The sequence below is a fragment of the Chiloscyllium plagiosum genome, chromosome 19, assembly GCF_004010195.1.
Source record: "Chiloscyllium plagiosum isolate BGI_BamShark_2017 chromosome 19, ASM401019v2, whole genome shotgun sequence".
Classification (NCBI taxonomy): Eukaryota; Metazoa; Chordata; class Chondrichthyes; order Orectolobiformes; family Hemiscylliidae; genus Chiloscyllium; species Chiloscyllium plagiosum.
Window position 1 is genome coordinate 17,375,894 of NC_057728.1, and position 22,813 is coordinate 17,398,706.

General features: G+C 40.6%; 2 protein-coding genes across 2 annotated transcripts in view; both read left to right on the forward strand.

The window, feature by feature from the left end:
- Nucleotides 1-10,591, forward strand: part of LOC122559551 (sorting and assembly machinery component 50 homolog) — a 47,902-nt gene extending 37,311 nt beyond the window's left edge. Inside the window, exons 10-15 of the mRNA XM_043709206.1 lie at nt 2,737-2,823; nt 3,112-3,182; nt 4,764-4,831; nt 7,898-8,044; nt 9,585-9,726; nt 10,450-10,591. Coding sequence (XP_043565141.1) covers nt 2,737-2,823; nt 3,112-3,182; nt 4,764-4,831; nt 7,898-8,044; nt 9,585-9,726; nt 10,450-10,495 — 561 coding nt within the window. The 3' untranslated portion in view covers nt 10,496-10,591. The remainder of the gene's footprint in view (nt 1-2,736; nt 2,824-3,111; nt 3,183-4,763; nt 4,832-7,897; nt 8,045-9,584; nt 9,727-10,449) is intronic.
- A 2,298-nt stretch (nt 10,592-12,889) lies between these two features.
- Nucleotides 12,890-22,813, forward strand: part of LOC122559552 (beta-parvin) — an 81,097-nt gene continuing 71,173 nt past the window's right edge. The window contains exon 1 of the mRNA XM_043709207.1: nt 12,890-13,113. Coding sequence (XP_043565142.1) covers nt 12,996-13,113 — 118 coding nt within the window. The 5' untranslated portion in view covers nt 12,890-12,995. The remainder of the gene's footprint in view (nt 13,114-22,813) is intronic.

Genomic DNA, 22,813 nt, shown 5'->3' on the forward strand with positions numbered 1-22,813 from the left:
CCTCCGACTTGTGGATAGGTGGGAAGGGAGATTGGCAGGTAGGACAGGTCATGAGGATGGTGCTGAGCTGAAATGTTGGAACTGAGGTAAGGTGGGGGAGGGGAAATGAGGAAACTGGTGAAGTTCACATTGATGCCCTGGGGTTGAAGTGTTCCAACGCGGAAGATGAGGCGTTCTTTCTTTAGGCGTCAGGTGGTGAGGGAGCAGCGGAGGAGGAGGCCCAGGACCTGCATGTTCTCGACAGAGTGGGAGGGGGAGTTGAAATATTGGGCCACAGGGTGGTGGGGTTAATTGGTGCAGGTGTCCCGGAGATGTTCCCTGAAGCGCTCTGTGAGTTGATGTCCAGTCTCCCCAATGTAGAGGAGACCGCATTGGGAGCAACGGATACAATAAGTGACATTGATGGATGTGCAGGTGAAACTTTGGATGTGGAAGGCTCCTTTGGAGACTTCGATGGTGGTGAGGGAGAAGGTGTGGGCGCAGGTTTTGCAATTCCTGTGGTGGCAGAGGAAGGTGCCAGAATGGGAGGTTGAGTAGTTGGGGGGCGTGGACCTGACCAGGTAGTCACGGGGGGAACGGTCTTTGCGGAAAGGGGTGGGGAGGGAAATATATCTCTGGTGGCGGGGTCCGTTTGGAGGTGGCGGAAATGGCTTTGGATGATATGATTAATGCGAAGGTTGGTAGGATGCAGAAGTGAGGACTGGGGGGTTCTGTCCATGTTACGGTTGGAGGGCTGGGGTTTGAGGGCGGAGGCTGGATCAGTGGTGCTGGAAGAGCACAGCAATTCAGGCAGCATCTGACGAGCAGCAAAATCGACGATTCGGGCAAAAGCCCTTCATCAGGAATTGTGCGGGATGTGGACGAGATGCGTTGGAGGGCATCTTTAACCACGTGGGAAGGGAAATTGCGATCTCTAAAGAAGGAGGCCATCTGGTGTATTCTTTGGTGGAACTGGTCCTCCTGGGAGCAGATACGGCTGAGGTGGAGGAATTGGGATTACGGGATGGCATTTTTGCAGGAGGTAGGGTGGGAAGAGGTGTAATCCAGGTAGCTGGGAGAGTCGGTGGATTTATAAAAAATGTCAGTGTCAAGTCGGTCATCATTAATGGAGATGGAGAGGTCCAGGTAGGGGAGGGAGGTGCCAGAGCCCTAGCATTAACTGTATAAGTCCTGCCCTGGTTTGCCTTACAAAAATGCAACACCTCACATTTATCTAAATTAAACTCCACCTGCCACTCCTCAGCTCATTGGCCCATCTGATCAAGGTCCCATTGTACTCTGAGATAATCTTTGCAGTCCACTGCATCACTTATTTTGGTGTCATCTGCAAACTTACTAACCATGCCTCCTATATTCATATTCAAATCATTTATATAAATGATGAAAAGCAGTGGACCCATCACCTATTCTTGGTGCACTGCTGGTCACAGGCCTCCAGTTCAAAAAAACAACCCTCTATATCCTACCTTCAAACCAACTTTCTATCCAAATGGCTACGCTCTCCCCTCCCAGATCCCATGTCATCTAAACTTGATAAGCCCTTTGGTCATATAGTTGGTCTAGGCCTCCAAGTTACTATAGTTTTGAAGAACTGCCATATCAGATTCAAAATGTTAACTCCTCTTCTCTCCACAGACATTGCTGAGGTTTTCCAGCATGATTTAGTTTTATCTCTGAGTTACTAATCTAGTCACCTAATCACTGTTATCTTTTTTTCTCTTCATTCCATCAGTCAGCTCAGACCTCAGCTCCTGACTCCCATCCAATGTGGCTGTTGAAGCCCTAGTGGCTAATTTCAAGATGGTGGCAGAGTACAGAGAGAAAGAGAGTTAATATTTCCTCTCTCTTTTTCTTCTTCTTTTCCCTCTCTGTCTTCATTCTTTTCCCCCTCTCTTTTTCTTCTTTCTCAACAACTCCCAGCCTCCAGCGAGCGACGACTCCTGGCCTCCTCTGGTGCAGTGGCCTGCCCGTGTGGTGACCTTCCACAGTGGCCTCTGGTGTTGGCATGGCAACCTCGTGCAGCAGTCTCTTGGCTTGGCGCACTGGCCTCCTCCCATAGGAGCCTCCCAGCATGGTGTGGTGACCTCCTGCAGCGACCTCCTGCAGCAACCTCCTCCTTTAGGGGCTTCTTGGCATGGTGTGGCAACCATGCCTCCCAACATGGCATGTCTCTGGCACGGTATGGAGTCAGGGTCTAGTGCAGACTAGAAGCTAAGTGCCAGTGTGGTCTGCTATATTGAAGTTTTATTTCTGTAATGCAGGACATTCCATTTTCTGTATTGCCTAAATCTTGTAACTAAAGAAGCTGTGCCTAGAAACTTCTGTATCTAAGTTGACGTTATAATTGGCGACGTAAAAACTTTTCACTATACTCATTGAGTATATGTGACAATAAAGGCTATTCTATTCTCGATGCTTTGAAAAATGCTGCACGTTACAGGCAGAAATTCTCAGTTCCAAGATTGCTTGATCTAGTCAATGCAGGCCGTTCAAACAAGGAAACTGAGCAAATCTCTCATATCTGTTTCACTTGCAACATTATCAATAAAAAAAAGTCCTCATTTATCTTGGGTGTTTAAAAGTAGTTGGAGAAAATCATTTGCCAAAAAAATCAAACATTATACTTATGAAGCTGTTAGTCTTGTGTATGCACTTTACATGCAGTGCAAGCCAGAATAATTGTTGCCTGTTCATAAGCATGCTTGTTATTACATCAGTTTTCTTTCCTTTGAATAGGAGCTGGCGGGTTACACCGGAGGTGACGTGAACTTTTTGAAGGAGGATGTTGAGCTGCAGCTCAATACCAGCCTCTTATGGGATAGTGTAAGAGCTTATGATTTCAGTCTAGTTCTGGTTATAATACAACTCATGAGCTTAGAAATGTTAAATCTCGAACAAGATTTCATGTAGTAGAATTGATTATAACCTGTACAATGCAGCTTTGTGATATGCTATACAAGTTGCATTCCTGAAGAAGTGCATAGAATGACTTGCGGCATTGCAATGTGACGAGATTGAATGGTTGTTGTGTTGCTTTGTTGATGTGTTTACATCAAGAATAGTTCCTTGTATTTATGTAGTGCTGCATTTATCTTTTTGTTTTATCACTAGGTTCTCTCAGCTTCCTTGTGGGGTGGTCTTCTCGTACCCATGGGAGATAAGCCATCCTCTATTGCTGATAGGTGAGTGTTTGTTTCAGTGGTAAATGAAAGTAGCTATGTGCTGGTTATTAGATAATGTTCTAGTACAGACAATGAAACTAAAATGCATTGTGGAACACAGTATAAGGACATGGTACACCTCATTTAATCCATCTTCTGGAGTACTTGGGTGCTGTGGTGCCACAACTCATTTCATTCATCTGTGTGGACATTCCACATCTTGTCACTAGAACAGAATTTTCCTGTACTACTTTGCACATAAAATGGGTTAAATGTACTATTTAGGAAAATTGGATGAGGGAAATTAATCTGGTAGTGTGAAGGGAGACAGTTGATGCAAACTTTTATTTCCTGTGTTTTTATTTGTGGATTATTGGACTTCAAATACACTGTTTGTAGTTTTCTTGCTCACCCATAAGTAAGACGGTTGAGATTTTAAGGGCTCATCTGAAAGTCTAGATTCATCAAGGGTTGAATATTCACCATTTTTCTTTTTCCTGGTCAAGCTGCTTCTGGGGTACTTGTATCCATGAATTATAACTTGGATTGCCAATAGTGGATCTCGCTTTTCAGGAGCTATGACAGTCAATTGCAAGTTAGAACATTATATTCTGACTTACTGTCTATTAAAAGAATAAGTAGGGCAAAGTCTAATGTTTAATGGTAAGACTATTACTAAAACCAACTGTCACACAGTAGGACATTACATTGCTAATGCATTGCAACAGAAGTGTCTAGTAATGTTTTCCCCAATTCTCCATGAAATTCCCAACCTCTGTCAAGTTTCTTTTGAGTACTGGGGTGGGAGGGAAAGACTTATCAGCTACTTGAAACAAAAGTACAGATATTACTCATTTAAAGTGAGTTCTAACATTTTGTTTTTGTTTCTGCATGATTTCTAAACTGGGGACATTCTCCAAATATTGTTGCCTCCACTTTTAAACTCTGCATGCTCAGTCTTTTTTGAAAAAAAATCAAACCCTTGCTTCCCCCCGTTGCTGTAAGGATCTTGGGAAAGGATTGAGTAAAGGAGCTAGAGGTGCTGTGACTGGCAGGGAACAGGGTGGGCAGCAGGTAATGGTAAGCAGGAAATTCGGGGGAAGGAAATGGAGATAGGGTGGTGGGAGGGTGTAGAGGGGAGTGTTAAGTGAGAAGTGACAGACAAAAGACAAGTAGAAGAATTGGTGCATTTTGTTTTTTTTGAAGCAGTTGAGTTCAAGGAGGGGTAGGCTTTTAATATAAAAATTCCAGATTAGGAATGTGACCCACATCATATTTTCTTGTGGGAAGGTGATTTTTGTTTTATTAAAACTACAAGTGCTACATGAGGGATAGGTGTTAGGATAGATCTTTTCCTGTCCCAGGTGGCTTTTGTGAATCTAAAGATGGTCAATAAAATTCCATTGGTGTATAAATCATGTCATTATTAAAGAATGAAGAAGGATACTGTTAAATCCAAATGTGTTTATTTTTATATAGAATGACATTTGGACCAATGTCCATTGTGAAATGTTTCACTGTGAGGACAGTGAAAACGATGGCATGTGATGTGCAGATCGGCTAGTTTTATTACTGACTCTTCCAAATCTGTTTGATTCTCAGATTTTACCTTGGAGGGCCAACAACTGTGCGTGGCTTCAGCATGTACAGTATTGGACCACAGAGTGAAGGTATGATATGCATGAAGACACATATACATGTTTAACAAAGGTTAATAGAAAAGCTCTTAATATTACCTGTTCTAAAACTATTTTTTATGGTGTGAATTCCCCACCTTGTTGCAGTTTGAAGACAAAATCAAGTTTCACTTCTTATTCGGTTGATAGCTCAGTGTGGCACTGAGCTGAACAGCAGGTAGACTTGCCAGTTCAATCCCTGCTTTGCATTTAGGTAGTGACAATTGCCTGTGCTCAAGAGGGTTTAGAATTATTGGCTGATGTGCCAGCTCTTTGCTGAAGATTGGTCATTGTTGGTTTATGGTAAAGTGTTAGTTGAGCTGTGCTACTGTTGTTAAGTACTATATCAGAACTGTCTGGAAGAGGCTGGAAAATATATCACTGACTTTAATATAGCAGATGAAAAATTTCAGGAAAGCCAAAGTAGAATTATATTGAATATACAGCTCCAAAATAGGGCGTTCTTCAACAATATTTATTGTGTGTGCTTATTTTGTATCTTTGCCTTGGGACATTATATTACATCAATTCCCAAAAACATTATAAAGCATGCTTTCTCACCTAGCTTCATAGATGATATTGAGGTAGATGACCATAAACTTTTAAAAGAGGCAGGTTTTAAGAATGTTAGAAAGGAGGTAAGAGAAGCAGAGTGATTTAGGGAGGGAGTTCTGAAGCCACTAGCCTGCAGCTGCCTCATGGCTAAGTGGTGAAGCATTTAAAATGAGCAGATTGCAAATATCTTGGACATTGTTGGGAGAAATGGAGTCATGAGAAATTTGAAAACCAGGATGAGGATTTTAAAAATTGATGTACTGGTTAAGCACAGCTTAATTAAACTTTGCAACTTGATGGGAGAGTGGGACTTGGTGAAAGTAAAGACATGATCAGCAAACCTTTGGCGTCATGTTTACACACAGTAGAGTGAGAGGGACGTGGCAGGTGTGCATTAGACTTAAAAGGGAATGAGGATTTCAGCTGCAGATGAGCATAGACTGGGTTGGATTCAAGTGACGTTATGGCAGTGGAAATAGGCTTGCTTAGTGATAGCTCAGATATGTGGTTGGATACACATAATTTGGTCCATCTAGTCTATAATCATGTTGATATTTCATGTAAGTCTTATTATTCAATACACCACACCTCAATGTGTCCTTATTTCTTTCATATCACATTTGCCTAGTTTCTCAATGAAAATATTTTAAGCTGTTTGCCTCAATCAATTCCTTTGGTACTGAGTTCCACGTTCCAATGGCTTATAAAATTTGTCTCCTTATTTCTGTGTTGTTTTCTAGCCCTAGTTTTGGATTCCCTCCCAAGTGCTAACAATCTTTTCATGTTTATCCTGTCCAACCCATTCATCTTTTTCTAAAGAAAATTTCTCTGCAACTGTTTAATCTTCCCTGATAACTGCAATCCCAACAATGTTCCATTCATCTTCTGATTACTTGCTGAGAAACGTTTTGCAATTCATGCACTAAGACATTCAGATTCTTCTGCATCTTCAAGCTTTGCAATCTCTTCCCATTTCAATAATTTGTTTTTTTTTCTTCCTACCAAAATGGGCAATTAAACGTTCTTTCAGGTAAGCTTCATTTGCCAGACCATTACCTAGTCACTTATCCTATCTAACTCCCTTTGTCACTTCCATGTGTGCTATTCACAACTTGCCTTCCAACCTGTCTGAGTATTATTCTTTCCATCAACCAATCAGGTCATGCCCTCTACCTGTGTTCACCTATCCCTACCTCACCACCCTTCCCCTATTCCCAACCCCACCCCTTATCTGCAGCTCCCCTTACATTCACCCCCAGTCCTGAAGAAGGGTTGCACCCGAAACATTGACTTCTCCAGCACCTGATGCTGCCTCTTCTAACCTCTTGTCTACCTATCATTAAATTTAGCAACCATCCAAATCAATTTTATAAACTGCAAAAAGTCAAGTTTCCAACAATGATCCCTGTGGCACTCCACTTCTTACATTTTGCCAACCAGAAAATGACTAATTTATGATTGCTGTTTCCTGCTATCTAATCAATCTTGTCCCCATGCCAATATGTTCCCTCCTACACCAAACAGTTTTATTTTCTGCAGTAATCTTTATGGTACCTCATCAAATGGGCGGCACGGTGGCTCAGTGGTTAGCACTGCTGCCTCACTGCGCCAGAGACCTGGGTTCAATTCCCACCTCAGGCAATTGTCTGTGTGGAGTTTGCACATTCTCCCCGTGTCTGCGTGGGTTTCCTCTGGGTGCTCCGGTTTCCTCCCACAGTCCAAAAATGTGCAGGTCAGGTGAATTGGCCATGCTAAATTTCCCGTAGTGTTAGGTGAAGGGGTAAATGTAGGGGAATGAGTCTGGGTGGGTTGCTCTTCGGAGGGTCGATGTGGATTTGTTGGGCCAAAGGGCCTGTTTCCACACTGTAAGTAATCTAATCTAATCTAAAAAATGCCTCCGAGAAATTCAAGTCTGGTACATCCATCAGTTTCATCCAAATCACCAAACATGATATTCTGCAAACATTTCTATCAGTGCTACAGTCACTGATTGATCTTAAATCCACCTCTAGCAAAGTGAAACAAAAAACGTGCTGGAATAATGAAAGAGGCCACAGGCAGTCAGTGATAATTTTCTTTATTGGAATTCATATTAAAAACAAGTAGTGTTTGAGCCTATTTATGAAAACTTGGTGATTTTAAAATTGCACAAAATATTAACCCTTGGAATGCAATGGTTACAGTGATGCAATATATTGAAATGCTTCTGAGTGGTTGTAGGGAAAAGAGTTTCTAGGCATGAGTTGCTCATGTCTTCTGAACTATACATCATAGAACAGGTCTGAGGCAAGTGAATTAGTTATATTCTGTCATATGAACAAAACAGTAATTATTCTTGGTATTTATGCTTGTATTTTTTACAAAAGAATGTATTTTCACATTTAATGTAATTCTGTCCTTTTTTTACATTCAAAAGCTGCATTACTTTGGAGTTTAAATTTTATATGTATAAAATGTATATCATGTATCAAAGTTTGATTCTCCCTCTTATTTCCACTGTACAAGGAGATTACCTTGGTGGTGAAGCATATTGGGCTGGAGGACTGCACTTTTACACACCTCTGCCTTTCCGTCCAGGCCAGGGAGGATTTGGAGATCTTTTCAGAACACACTTCTTCTTGAATGCTGGCAACCTTTGTAACCTCAACTATGGTATGGCAAATATTTGTTCCATAGGTGATTGCTTCTTGTAAGTTATTTTTGAAATGAGATTTACACTGCATCGATTAGTTAAATTACAATAGAATTGTTGTATCCCATGCTTTCATATATGAGGGACATTAACTAATGTTTTGTCTTGTAGGAATTTCCCAAGCATCACATCTATACATAGTAGTTTCAAAAATTCATGATACCGGAATGTAGACCGTTGTCCTTGCTAGTTTAAAATAAATACACAGCTATAATTCAAGGGTGTAGGTTTGCTCGCTAAGCTGTAGGCTTGATATCCAGATGTTTCATTACCTGGCTAGGTAACATCATCGGTGGTGACCTCCAAGTGAAGCAAAGGTGTTGTCTCCTGCTTTCTATTTATATGTTTGTCTTGGATGGGGTTCCTCGGGTTTGTGGTGATGTCATTTCCTGTTTGTTTTCTGAGGGGTTGGTAGATGGTATCTAGATCTATGTGTTTGTTTATGGCATTGTGGTTGGAGTGCCAGGCCTCTAGGAATTCTCTGGCATGTCTTTGCTTAGCCTGTCCCAGGATAGATGTGTTGTCCCAGTCGAAATGTCAAACACAGCCACAAACCCTAACAACCTTACCATACATCAAAGAAGCTTCAGAAATGACAGCCAGACTACTAAGACCCCTCGGAATCCTAGTAGCACACAAACCCACCAACACTCTCAAACAAAAACTAACAAACTTAAAAGACCCAGTACAAACCATGGACAAAACCAACGCCATCTACAAAATTCCATGCAAGGACTGCCACAAACAATACGTAGGACAAACAGGAAGAAAATTAGCCACCAGGATACACAAACATCAAAAAGACACGACCCTCTCTCCCTCGTAGCCCTACACACGGATGAAAAAAAAACACCAATTCGTCTGGGACAACACCTCTATCCTGGGACAGACTAAGCAAAGACATGCCAGAGAATTCCTAGAGGCCTGGCACTCCAACCACAACGCCATAAACAAACACATAGATCTAGATACCATCTATCAACCCCTCAGAAAATGAACAGGAACCCCATCCAGGACAAACATATAAATAGAAAGCAGGAGACAACAGCTTCGCTTCACTTGGAGGTCGCCACTGATGATGTTACCTAGCCAGGTAATGAAATGTCTGGATATCAAACCTACAGCTCAGCGAGCAAACCTACACCCTAAACCTCAACCTGAGCTACAAACCTTGCAAAAAGCTATAATTCTGATTTGTATTTTAAATATCTGCTATCAGAGTTTAAATACAAATGCAGTATTTTGCTTGTGATCATGTTGCTCTTAATTTAGGGTTTATTACCTATCCAATTCCACAACAAATAAAAAAAAATCTGCTACGATTTCAGTGGTTTACATGAGAATATTTCCATTAGGATGAACTTGCAATTAAATTACATCTTATAGTACTAAGTAATGAAAAATCACATTTGATGTGATGGTGCTGTTTTAGCAAAGGAGCTTAATTGGAAATACTTTTTATTTCACGTATATGTGAAAACCTTTTTGAATCTTTTGCAGGCGAAGGTCCCAATGCACACCTGCAGAAGCTGGCAGAATGTATCCGATGGTCCTACGGGGCAGGGCTTGTCCTGAGACTGGGAAACATTGCCAGACTGGAACTCAACTATTGTATTCCCATGGGTGTACAGAGTGGGGATAGGTAAGTCTGCTCATATTAATCAAACTTTTTAAAAGTGTACTAATATTAAAATAATCCATTATTAAACTACTGTGTACACATAGGGCTATGTACACACATTGATCTGTGCAGTTTATTTGCCAATTTTAACACTTGAAAGAAAAAAATGGATGAGTATTATGTCCACAATGATGAGAAATCTTGCATTTCTCTGTGGATCCAGGGTTGTCTAAACTGAAACATAACCGAATAGTGAAGCTAATGTTGCTAAATAAGGAATTTTGTTGAACTATGCGTTAATAAAACAGTCTGAGATATGAGTTTGCTTTTGGTTTGATATATTGATTATAGGTCTTTAAGGTAAGGCAACATCTGTGGAAAGAGAAACAGTTAACATTCTAAGACTGATATGACTCTTCCTCAGAACTCTACCAGACTCAAAACGTTAACTCTGTGTTTTCCTCACAGATGTTACCAAACTGCTGAGTGTCTCTAGTGTTCTATTCTTCAGATTACAGGAATCCCTGGAATTTTTCCATTATAGGACTGTAGAATCCTTGATATAGGAACTAAAAGATAGTGTTGGATATCAGAAATTAAAATGAAAAACATTAGTAATATATGTCAGATTTATCAGTCTGAAAGAGAGAAAATTAAATTATTGGACAGACTTTTTTTATTCATTTTGATGCCAAATGTTACCAAGTCAAAGTTTGTTGTAATCTCTGTTTTTATCCAATGCAGGATATGTGATGGTGTCCAGTTTGGAGCAGGAATAAGGTTTCTATGATACCTTTTTTTGAAAAGAAGCAATCTACATGTATTTCATTATTGAAAACTGAACCAGTACTTTATCAAAAACATAATAAAGTTGTCTGTAATTTGATACAGTTTGGTTTTATTTTAATACTAAACACTGCACAAACGATAACTATTGGTATAAATACTCAAACAGGCATGAGCCATTCAACCCTTGATCTTGTCTGACATTGTGGCTGATGTGTTTCTGCTTGCATTTGTCTTGCCAGTGAAAGCTTATGAACTGTGTCACTGTGTTGGTGGTCATTGCTATCTTTGCAGAGCTCTCCAGATTGGGGCTTTCTACTTATGAAGTTTATTATGTTTAATGACATAAAGATCACCCCAAGAGCCCTAACATGCAGCAATTGACAACAAAATCCTCACATATATATCTCATAGTTTCTTCACTATATAAGTTTATTGGTGCACATAATACCTTCCATGCCTTGACTATTTTATCTTGAATTAATCTTTTATTCCTGAAGAGGTGCCTAAATCCATTTTGCATTCAGGTCTATTCACAGTACTGTAGTCAACATTTATTTAATGAAGGGAAACATAAAGTTGGTTCTTGATGGTGAATTAAATTGGCTGATCTCATCATCCTTATATCAACTTTCCTACTTTGTCTCCATGACTCTGGATTCCTTTAATGATTAAAAACTGTCTATCTCAACCTTCAATATTCTTAACAATTAAGTCTCAACTGCACACTGCAGTAAAAAATTCCACTGATTTAGAACCCTCTGAGAAAAGAAATTCCTCCTCCTCTGTGTCTTAAATGGGAGACACCTACTTTGAGAATGTGTATGTCCTCTGGTTATCGATTGTTCCCCCTTATGGGACAATCTCTCCACAGCTATCCTATTGAGCACCATAAGAATCTTGTATGTTTCAACAAAGTCAACTCTCATTCTTCTAACTTCTAGAGTTCAAACTACTTAACCTAACCTCCATTAGAAAATCCCTCTATTGCCTCAGATCAGTCTAGTCTGGCTTGTCTGCACTGTTTTCTATGCCAGTATAACTTTTCTGTGGGGATGGGAACCAAAATTGATCACATTCCAGGAGGGAGTTTGAAAAAGAGAGACTGACAGAGGATGAGAGTACAGGCAGCCGTATCAGGTGAGTGCTGTCTGCAGACATGAGGAGGAAGTGGTGCAGTGGGAATGTGACTCAGATGAGTGTGTGTATGATGGTGGAGGGGCTTTGGTGGCTAGCTACTTCTGGACAGCGGCCTGGGGAATGTGGTGACGTCTCTTTTTGAGAGCGGGTAGCGGGTGATCAGCCACATCAGAGCAGAGGGTGCAGATACTCAGGAATGTGACTGTGATTGTGCTGGGATAGGGACACTGAATTAAGAGTCTGTGTGTATATATATTGAGTGAAGTGACCATTAGCCTTATCTGGAGGAATTGAATTGAAATTGTTTTAGTTTCACTTCAGTTGCTACATTGGGAATGTGACCATGAGGGGGTGAGGGTTGGGAGAAGGTAAAGGTCAGGAGGCATTGCCTTGAGAATTTGGTCAGGCTGAGTAAATGTGAGGGTCTAGATTAGAGTGGTGCTGGAAAGCACAGCAGGTCAGGCAGCATCTGAGGAGCAGGAAAATCGACGTTTCAGGCAAAAGCCCTTCAGGAATTTCCATCACTAACGTGCTGTGCTTTTCCAGCATCACTCTAACCTAGACTCTGATTTCCAGCATCTGCAGTCCTCACTTTGCCTGAGTAAATGTGAGAGCTATGGGGAGGTGGAGGTCAGATGCAACCTAGTGACCATGAGATACCAGGAGCTGGTGGTCTGGCAGAATGGGCGTTGTCTTAGGATTGTAACCATGTGAATGGGGTTGGGGAGGGTGAAGCTTGCGTTCAGCCACTTCCCGGCAGAGAGGGCGCTGTTTGGGAGTATATCCGTGCGAGGGGGGAGGTGGCGCTGTTTTGGGAGTGTGGCCGTGCGAGGGGAAGGTGGCGGTCAGTTACATTCTGGCAGAGAGAGGCGCTGTTTTGGGAGTGTGGCCTACGAGATGGGGTGGGGAGGTGGCAGTTAGCAACATCCCGTCAGACGGGGCGCTGTTTTGGGAGTGTGGCCGTGCGAGGGGGGAGGTGGCGCTGTTTTGGGAATGTGGCCGTTCGAGGGGGGGAGGTGGCGCTGTTTTGGGAATGTGGCCGTGCGAGGGGGAGGTGGCGATCAGTTAAATTCTGGCAGAGGGAGGCGCTGTTTTGGGAGTGTGGCCTACGAGATGGGGTGGGTGGCAGTTAGCAACATCCCGTCAGACGGGGCGCTGTATTAGGAATATGGCCGTGCGAGGGGGAAGTGGCGGTTAGCAACATCCAGTCAGAGGGGGAGCTGTTTTGGGAGTGTGGCCGTGCGAGGTTGCGGGCCGGTGGGTGGGTTGAGGCGAGGTGGCGGTTAGCCACATCCTGAGGCTGCGGCTCCTACAGACGAACCGCAGTACTGTATTGGCGACGTCAGTGAGTAGCGGCTGGAGAAATGGCTACCACACCGATCAGGTCACAGAATGTGCAGCAAGCCGGCAGGATGAAGAAGGACGAGTCTTTCTTGGGAAAGCTAGGAGGAACCTTGGTGAGGAAGAAGAAGGCCAGAGAAGGTGAGGAGAGGGACGTGGTGAACAGAGCTACTGTCCAGGAGTCAGTGGTTCACTCCTCTCTGACTTTATACAAATAAAATAAAATAGCTTCAACTGCTTCACTTCATGCATTACTTGATCGGAATTTTAAAATTGTGCCTCTGTTATTTTACCTTTAAACTACTTTTTAAAGCCAAATTAATTTGATTCAGATGGAAATACCCCCTTTAGTTTGGTTCTTGGTTTAAATTTATTGAACTACCCTATTTGCGGTTGATTCCCCATACAGGTCTAAAGCCTGAAGGTTATGTTATTTTAAACCGAATTTAACACAGCATTCATTCTGTAAAAAGTTTGACGATCAAATTAGGTTTGACAAAAGTTGATTTTATTGTTGAAGGCCTGACTGGGTATGATTAATAAAATAAATGGTCACGTGCTATTTCTATGTCTCATTCTTTCGTGAGCTTAAAAGCTAGAGATAAGCAGATAAAATCTGTCCATGTTCTCCCTGTTGTGGTGTTCTCAAAACCTGTAAAATTATAGTAAGACTCTTTACTGTTCCACCAATCAAACCCATGTGGTATTTGCCTTACTAATTGCATATTGTGCCTGCATTCCAACTTTGATCCTTTGTATGAGGATACATTAATCTATCAACATTACAAGTTTCTACTATCTGAACAGTCTTGATTTTTCTGATTGTCTTACCAAAGCGAATGATCTCTCATTATTACAAATAGCCTTCAAAAGAAAGACTGGTTAAGTGAGTTGATAGAACGTGAGATCACTCTATAATTCTATAATTCTACCAACTCACTTAACCAATCTATCCCTTTTGAAGGCTATTTGTATCCTTGCTTTTAGTTTATTAGATAGATTCCCGACAGTGTGGAAACAGGCCATTTTGCCCAACAAGTTCACACCGACCCTCCAAAGAGTAACTCACCCAGACCCATTCCCCTACTTCACCCCTGACTAATGCACCTAACACTATTGGCAATTTTAGCATTGCCAATTCACCTAACCTGCACATCTTTGAATTATGGGATGAAACCGGAGCACAGGGAGGAAACCCAAGCAGACGCAGGGAGAATGTGCAAACTCCACACAGTTCCCCGATGGTGGAATTGAACCTGGGTCCCTGGTGATGAGGCAGCAGTGCTAAACACTGAGCCACCTTGCCGCCCTTCTCCTACTTAGCTCTGTAATGCCAGCAAATCTGGATATATTACTCAGCCCCTTCACAAAAGTCATTATTAAATATTGTGGATAACTGATTGAAAAGCAGTAGTCCAGGTGGCACTGCACTAGTTACACCCTACCAACTTAGTGCTTAATTTCTTAAAGTATCTGTCCGTTCTAGTATAGCAACTGCTCAAATCTATAGATTGTTTAATAAACAATCATTTTGTTGCATACATTTCATAAAATTACATACACTGCTTACATTGATTTCCTTTTATCAACTATGCTGGTTCCTCAAAAGAAAAGTCCCAATAGATTTGTCAAACATGATTTTCTTTTCAGAAAATCCTGTTGACTTTGCCTAACTATGTAATGATTTTCTAAATCCCTCGTTATAATCACCTTTTAATAATGAGGTTGAACCAACTAGCCTGTAGTTCCTTGTTTATTATCTTTCTTTCTTTCTTGAATTGTGGTGAAAATATTTACTACTTTTCAATATGCTGGACTTAGAGAATTTAAAAACAGATAAAAGGTTACAATGAGTACGCTTACTGTTTCTGCAGCCAATTCTTTTAGGACCCGAAGATATAGTTGAGGGAATTTGTCAACGGTTCGTTCTTTTTGGTTGCTACTTTTTTTAATGCTGATATTATTTAACTTAAGTTGCTCAATCTCATTACTCCTTGATTCCCTACTATTTTTGGTACATATTTTGTCTTCCGAGGTGAAGAAAGATTCAAAAGAGGGATTCCATAGTGCCTGTAGCTCATGTTTTAATTTAAAATTAAGCTCATTCAGAAATGTTTGCTTTAAACTCCGCCAGTTTACTGTAGCAAGAAAAGTTGTTTATTTCTTATGTGTATTTTTTTGTAATAAATGCAGCTTTGTATTATGACCTAAGTTGGAAGAGTGTGCTGTTAATTATGCCCTGCTGCCATCCCAAAATGTATAAAATCCCACCTAGACCACAAAGATGACTACTTTCATTTGTGGGATGTGTGCATTGCTGGGTGGGCCAGCATTTATTTTCCATCCATAGTTGTCCTTGAGAAGGTGGTGATGAGTTGCCTTCTTGAACTGCTACAATCCAAGTGCTGTATGTACCCAGAGAGGTGGAATTCCAGGATTTTGACCCATTGACACTGAAGGAATGGTGATATATTTCTGAATCAGGATGTTGAGTGGCTTGAAGAGGTATTTACAACTGGCAGATTTTATGTATCTTCTGCTCTTATCCTTCTAAATGCTACTGGTCTTGGGTTTGCCTGTCTTACTTCTATTTAGAACAAAAGCACTGCATCAGGTTTTATGATTAACTAAAAATAACGTTTTATTGAAACACGATTTCAACAAAAAAACAGAACGAAAGGAGGGATTTCTAATGTACCACAATGTGACTTAAACTAAGCTTCCTTTAAGATTCCCAAAGAATCTTAAAATTTAATCAGAATTAATGCAGACAAAATGAAAAGGGCCTAGGAAGGAAAACAAATATGTCCGGTTAAACAAAATTCCAATGATCATTGGTCCAGATTTCAAGAGTGGGTTTATTCATCTATCACAGTCTTGTTTTTAATTTTCACAGTGATGACATGCTATTGTGTTTAAGGTGATGGTTGATCAGGTGAAATTAGGTCTTTTGTCAGTATTCTTTCTTTCTTTCAAGCTTTTTCTTTTGCCTTTTTTCAACACTGGAAGAGGGAGATGGATGCTTTTAGTTTGCAGACTCTGGATGTGTTTTCTCTCTACTGCCCTGGTACTTGGAGCTTTTAGCACTGTGCAGGTTAGTCAGTCAATTGAAGGACTGTAGTCAGGCAGAACTACTTTAATTCCAAAGAATCTCTGTGCCACTCTGTCTTGAGCTCTTCCCCATCGCTGCTTCAAAAAGCATTATATTGTGCAGCTCACAAATATGCAACATTTGATTTTCCAGTTGCAATTATCTCCCAGCATTTCATTTAGATAGCAGTCCAACTTCAAATTTAAATTTACAGTCCCAAAAAGAAAAATATTTTGTATTATAGTAAATTTGCAGTTAGACTATATACTCTGATGGTCTTCCAGTTATTGGGCAGATCAGAAGCATATGGTGAATGGACTGGATGCAGTCTAGTCTAGTTTATTCTGGTGTTAAAGATATTTTCTAATCAAGCAATTCAGAGATGAATTACAAACACTTGAAGCAGGTGGGTGTTGAACCTCCCGGTCTCCAGGTAGAGACACTATCACTGCACCACAAGAGCCCCTATTCTAGTGTTAAATGTTATCTCATCATGTCTGGTATGGATGTTTGAGATGAAATAGAAGTAGAGTTCTGGTGAGAATTATAATTTAATTAAAGAATAACTGAGTGAGAATTACATATATATGACATAGGGAACAAGTATCAGTAGTATTTGAGTTTTGTGATGTGAGTTGGAATTAAACTTTGATTGGAAATAATATATGCCTAGATTCCAACAGTACCAACACAATGGTTAGCTGTTTGTGGGTTCATGATTGAAAGCTAACCATTATTCTAACCAAAGAGGGATTGAGGGGTGGAGGGATCCCTCAGCCTAGTGGAAGAATGAAGTAACAATGTGAGCCTGGGTTGTTTCTTCACTGAAGAGGGGACAAAGTATGGCCTTGGCTTTTCAAAACCGCACAAAAGCAAGATAGAATTTTTTTTTCAGAATTGGATATTAATGTGACATGAATGAAGCTTTGGAGAAAGTATTTAACTTTAATGGATAATATCAAGAAGTTGGCTGACAATCTGCTTCTGAAGCATGGCAGATTTTGACAAGTTTAGAAAAAATGATAATTCCATCGAATAGTTCAAATTGGAATTCAATAGATTGTATCCCAAACTGCATACATTCTATTTGGAAATTCCCCAGTCCTGGTATCTTAAGTCATTAGACTGTGCAAACATGTTGTGTTTAGACAAACTTTTAGTTTTGACAGGATTTAAATTTGCAGAGAAAAAGCACACAGCTAATCCACACTCCTTAAGCACTAAAAATGTTCTCTGAAAGTTTCCTTTCCAATGGTGTTTCTGGCACAAATGGGAAAATCAGCCATAGTACAAAAAATGCAGGACTCTGTTTTAATGGACTTGGAAGGCGAAAGATACAGTTCATGGGTGAGAGTACAGTACACAAAAATTAACTAAGAGAAATGAAGACAAGTGCTTTTGACAATTTTGAGAATCAAATACAATTTGGGGCTTACAGTAAAATAATAAACCGAGAGACATCCAAGCTGTAGGCACTCGATGTTTTGGTGTGATTCAAAATACCATTATTACACAAAGTATCATGAATGGTAGTATAGAATTTTTAAAAAACTAAACACAACAGATTCAAAAGAAGAAGTTGGAGATATGGATCAAAGAGAGGGCATTGCTCTGGTCAGAAAATATTTCTGCCCAGTAATTAATGTACTGGTGGCAGAATCTTTCAATTTTTAAAAAATTCACTTGCAGGGTATGGGTATCACTGATTGAACCAGCATTCACTGCCCATCCCTTGTTGCCCTCGAGAAGTAGTGGTGACCTGCCATCTTGAACTGCTGCTGTCCATTTTGGTGTAGATATATCCACAATGTAATTTGGGAGGGCATTCCAGGATTTTGACCTTGTGACAGTGAAGAAATGGCAAGAAATATCCAAGTCAGGATAGTGACCTTGTAGGTGATTGTATTCCGATGTATCTGCTGCCATTGTCCTTCTAGATGGCAGCAGTTATGGGTTTGAAACATGCTATTAAGGAGTCTTGGTAAATTTCTACAATGTATTTGTAGAAAGTGCACTTGCTGCTACTGAGCATTAGTGGTGAAGAGATTGAATGTTTCTGGATAATATCAACAGGCTGCTTTGTCCTGGTTGGTATCGAGTTTGTGTTTTTGTCAAGTGGGGGGTTTTCAGTCATATTCCTGGCTTGTACCTTGTGATTTGTGGACAGTCTTTAGGGAGTTAAGAGGTGAGTTATGCTCTCATTATTGTGGAGTGTTAGGTGGTATATGTAGCTTTAATGGAATAGACTGGCTGAAATGTTACTAAACTTTGAGTAATAAGGATCAGAGTAAAGGAATTTAGAAGTTCCTCCTGTTTCAGAACTGGGGGTGATTGCTGGTTTTTAAAGATTTTCGTTATTCCTTGTAGAGCTATTTGAATCTATTACTATGTTAGTCTTGATGTAGTGTCCTGTAAAATACTCTTGCTATTAAGAATTCCATTAATTTAAATAAAAGTATAGATGACACTGAATATGTAAAGTAACAAAGCTGATGCATTTGGAAAATCTAACTCTTTGAAATTTTATGCAATTGTAATGCTTTACTGGAACACAACTCCTCCAAAGAAATTAAACAAATGTTATTGATGTTGGTGTGCAGAAAGGTAATTGTATTAAAACATTTAGTTTACTGATCTGTCCTCAAAAGCATTTGAAAGTGTGGCATAAAACAAAATGCACTTTGTAGATTTAGCAACAAGATTCCAAGGAGAGTATCCAATTAAAACCCAAGGCATACAAAGCAGTGGAAACAAGTGGTCAGAAGATTGGGATTTTTCTTAGGAACCAGCAGTACATAGCTAAATGGCTTATAAGGAGGGAGAAGCTTGATTGAGAAAATAAATTGGCAACAAATATATAAACAAACAACAAAACATTCCATGAATATATAATAAAAGAGAGTAGCTAAAGCAACTGTGGGACACTTGGAGGATGTAGCTGGGGAATTGATAACTGGAGACAGGGAAATGGAAGATAATTGTAACTAATATTTTGCACCAATCTTCATGTTGTAGAAACTAGAAGCATGCCAAAGATAACACAAGCAGGGTGGCTATGGGAGGTGAGATCATGTAGCAGTCTCTATCGAGAGGGACAAAGTATTCACCAAACTAATGGGACTAAAGGCAGGATGCTAAGATCTGATGGCTTACATCCAAGTGTTTTAAAAGAAATGGCTGCAGAGATAGCAGAGGCATTGGATGTCATATTGTGGATCTCACTGGATTCTGAGACAGTTCGAATGGATTTGAAACTTGCTAACATACTGCCTTTATTCAAGAAGGAGGAGAGACCAAAAGCTGGCGATTGTACTTCGGTTAACCTAACATCTGTTTGAAAAATGCTGCAGATGGTAAGGAAGAAATTTAAATTAAAAAATTGGAAAAGCTTAATGCAATCAGAGTAAATATGGTTTTGTGAAAAAAGTCTTGTTTAGCAAATTTGCTTGCATTCTTGGAGGATATAACAAGCAGACTGATAAGAACTGGTAGATGTAGTGCATTTGAATTTATAGAAGATATTTGATAAGGTTATTGCACAAGCTAGAAGCTCGTGATATTGTGCAACCGACAGGGTGCCCTTCATTGTCCAGTACTTCCCAGGAGCTGAAAAACTACGCCATGTTCTTCGCAGCCTGCAACACATTATCACATACTGCCTTTATTCAAGAAGGAGGAGAGACCAAAAGCTGGCGATTGTACTTCGGTTAACCTAACATCTGTTTGAAAAATGCTGCAGATGGTAAGGAAGAAATTTAAATTAAAAAATTGGAAAAGCTTAATGCAATCAGAGTAAATATGGTTTTGTGAAAAAAGTCTTGTTTAGCAAATTTGCTTGCATTCTTGGAGGATATAACAAGCAGACTGATAAGAACTGGTAGATGTAGTGCATTTGAATTTATAGAAGATATTTGATAAGGTTATTGCACAAGCTAGAAGCTCGTGATATTGTGTTTAGAAAGTGTATAAGATATGAACAGATAGGGAAAGAGTTAAATTTTGGGTTGCATGAGACAAAGGCTCAGCTAGCATGCCTTGGATCAGATAAAAACTTGCAGTAAACAATGAGGTGCTGGAGGCAAGGACAGTAGGTTGACCAGATGAAAAAACATTCCTTATGTAAAGCCATTTAACAAGATGAAAAAGCATTTGTTATGTAAAGTCAGTTAACAAGGTTAAGGGCATTCATTGCGTAATACCAGATGGCTTAATCTTTACTGTTGATGCTCACTGATTGTAATGGTCACCCAATCAATATAAATGTTGCCTTACTTGGATGCTGCTCCCTTTAAGTAACTATATAATTCATTAAGAATGTGCTGTTCGAGAGAAGATCGAGAACTCATATCTCTGTGCACATAGGCGATTGTTCTCTATCCCTTCAGGGCCCGGAATAACTATGGAGGTAAAACCATACTGTGTCTGAGTGTTTGTTTCGACTGATGCAGGGATAGAGAAATGATACATGAGTCTAATGTATTAGAATGGATAAATGATGTCTTAACATACAATTGAGTCGTAATTAATGGATCTTTTTTCAGTTTGATTGGAAATACGTAAGTACAGGTTGCTCTGGTATAATAGTTTGGATTAGAGTGATGCTGGAAAAGCACAGCAGGTCAGGCAGCATCCGAGGAGCAGGAAAATGGATGAAACGTCGATTTTCCTGCTCCGCGAATGCTGCCTGACCTGCTGTGCTTTTCCAGCACCACTCTAATCTAAACTCTGGTTTCCAGCATCTGCAGTCCTCACTTTTGCCTGCTCTGGTATAATAGCCAACACAAATTGGCTATAATGCAATTGACAAATTGTGGATGTTGTTTGGAAACCGCAAACTTTTTACTGAATGGGTGTAGTGATTTTCTGTAGTGATTTTCTACAGTATAATTTTCCATATCGGTTTTCCAAAGCGTGCTCTTCGATAATGCGAGGTTGCAGAGGAACGCAACTGTCACATTATAGCAGAACAACTTGTAATTGAAGTGTCACAAGGATTGGTCCTAGGGCAGCAATTACTTATCTATTATGTCTTGGAGGAGAGAGCAGAGTGTAAATGCATCCAACTTTGCTGACAATGCAAAAGTAGGTGGGAGGGCATCTTACAATAATGTAAGAAATCTACAAAGAGTATAGAGTAAGTGAGCAAACGTTTGGCAGATACAGTTTACTGTACGAAAGTGAGAGGTTATGCACTTTTGCAGGAAGATTCAAAATGCAGACTATTAAATAGAGGGACTTCAAAGTGTAGCATGGAATGGTCTTGATGTTCTTGTGCATGACACACAAAATGTTAGCATACAGTTGCAGCAGGTAATTAAGAAAGTGAAATTTTGGCCTTTACTGCTAGGGTTTTGGAATTTAAAAATAGGGAAATCCTGTCCTTTGTCCAGGATATTGGTGAGGCTACAGTTGGTATTAGGTACAATTTGGACCCTGTATTTAAAAGGATCATTAGAGGGTATTCAAAAAAGTTCACTTGGTTGATTCCTGGGATGAAAGGATTGACTTCTCAAGAACATCTAAACAGGTTAGGCCTGTATTTATTAGAGTTTATAAGAACGAGGGATGATAATATTGACGATTTGGAGATGCCGGTGTTGGACTCGGGTTTACAAAGTTAAAAATCTCTCAACACCAGGTTATAGTCCAACAGCTTTATTTGGAATCACTGGCTTTCGGAGCGCCGCTCCTTCGTCTCCTTGATGAAGATGCACATGTCCAAGAATGAGACAGATAGTAGAGAGTAGTCGATGGTGAGTTTGGTGGGATGAAACTTGTTGATATCGTTGTGTAGATTTTTCAGTGACTCCTCTCCATGGGTTCAGAGGATACAGACACGAGCTGCAACCGACAGGGTGCCCTTCATTGTCCAGTACTTCCCAGGAGCTGAAAAACTACGCCATGTTCTTCGCAGCCTGCAACACATTATCAATGAGGATGAGCACCTCGCCAAGACCTTCCCTGCACCTCCACTTCTCGCCTTTAAACAGCCACCAAACCTTAAATGGATCATTGTTCGTAGCAAATTGCCCAGTTTTCAGGATGATACCATACAACCTTGTCACGGTAGACGCTGGAAGACGGGTCAGAATGTTGACATGGATACCACCATTGTGCGTCGGGACACCTCCCACCACGTACCCGGCAGGTACTCATGTGACTCAGCTAACATACGCTGCAAATCATACGCTGCAGGCAAAGATACCCTGAGACATGGTACATTGGCGAGACCAAACAGAGGCTATGGCAACAGGTGAATGGACATGGTAGAACAATCAACAGACAGGAGTGTTCCCTCCCAGTCGGAGAACACTTCAGCGGTCCGGGACGTTAGACCTCGGACCTTCGGGTTACCATCCTCCAAGGCGGACTTCGGGACAGGCAACAATGAAAAGTGGCCGAGCAGCGGCTGATAGCCAAGTTCGGTACCCATGGGGATGGCCTCAACCAGGACCTTGGGTTCATGTCACACTGCAAGTGACCACATTACACTGTCCACACACTGACAGATTTTTTTTTATTTCAAAAATATACTTTATTCATAAATATTTGATCTATACAATTGGACATGCCATCCTTCTGTAAACATTCCATTTCTTTGCGTATCGAAACAGGGTAATCATTCCTATTCACAGGTTGGTGCGATTACATTGAGCTGAGGCGCCAGCGGAGCCCAAATGACTGCGTGGGCCCCCTGTTCTTCTTAGGCAGGCAGATGTTAGACGGTGGTCTTTCCCCACCGCGCCTTGG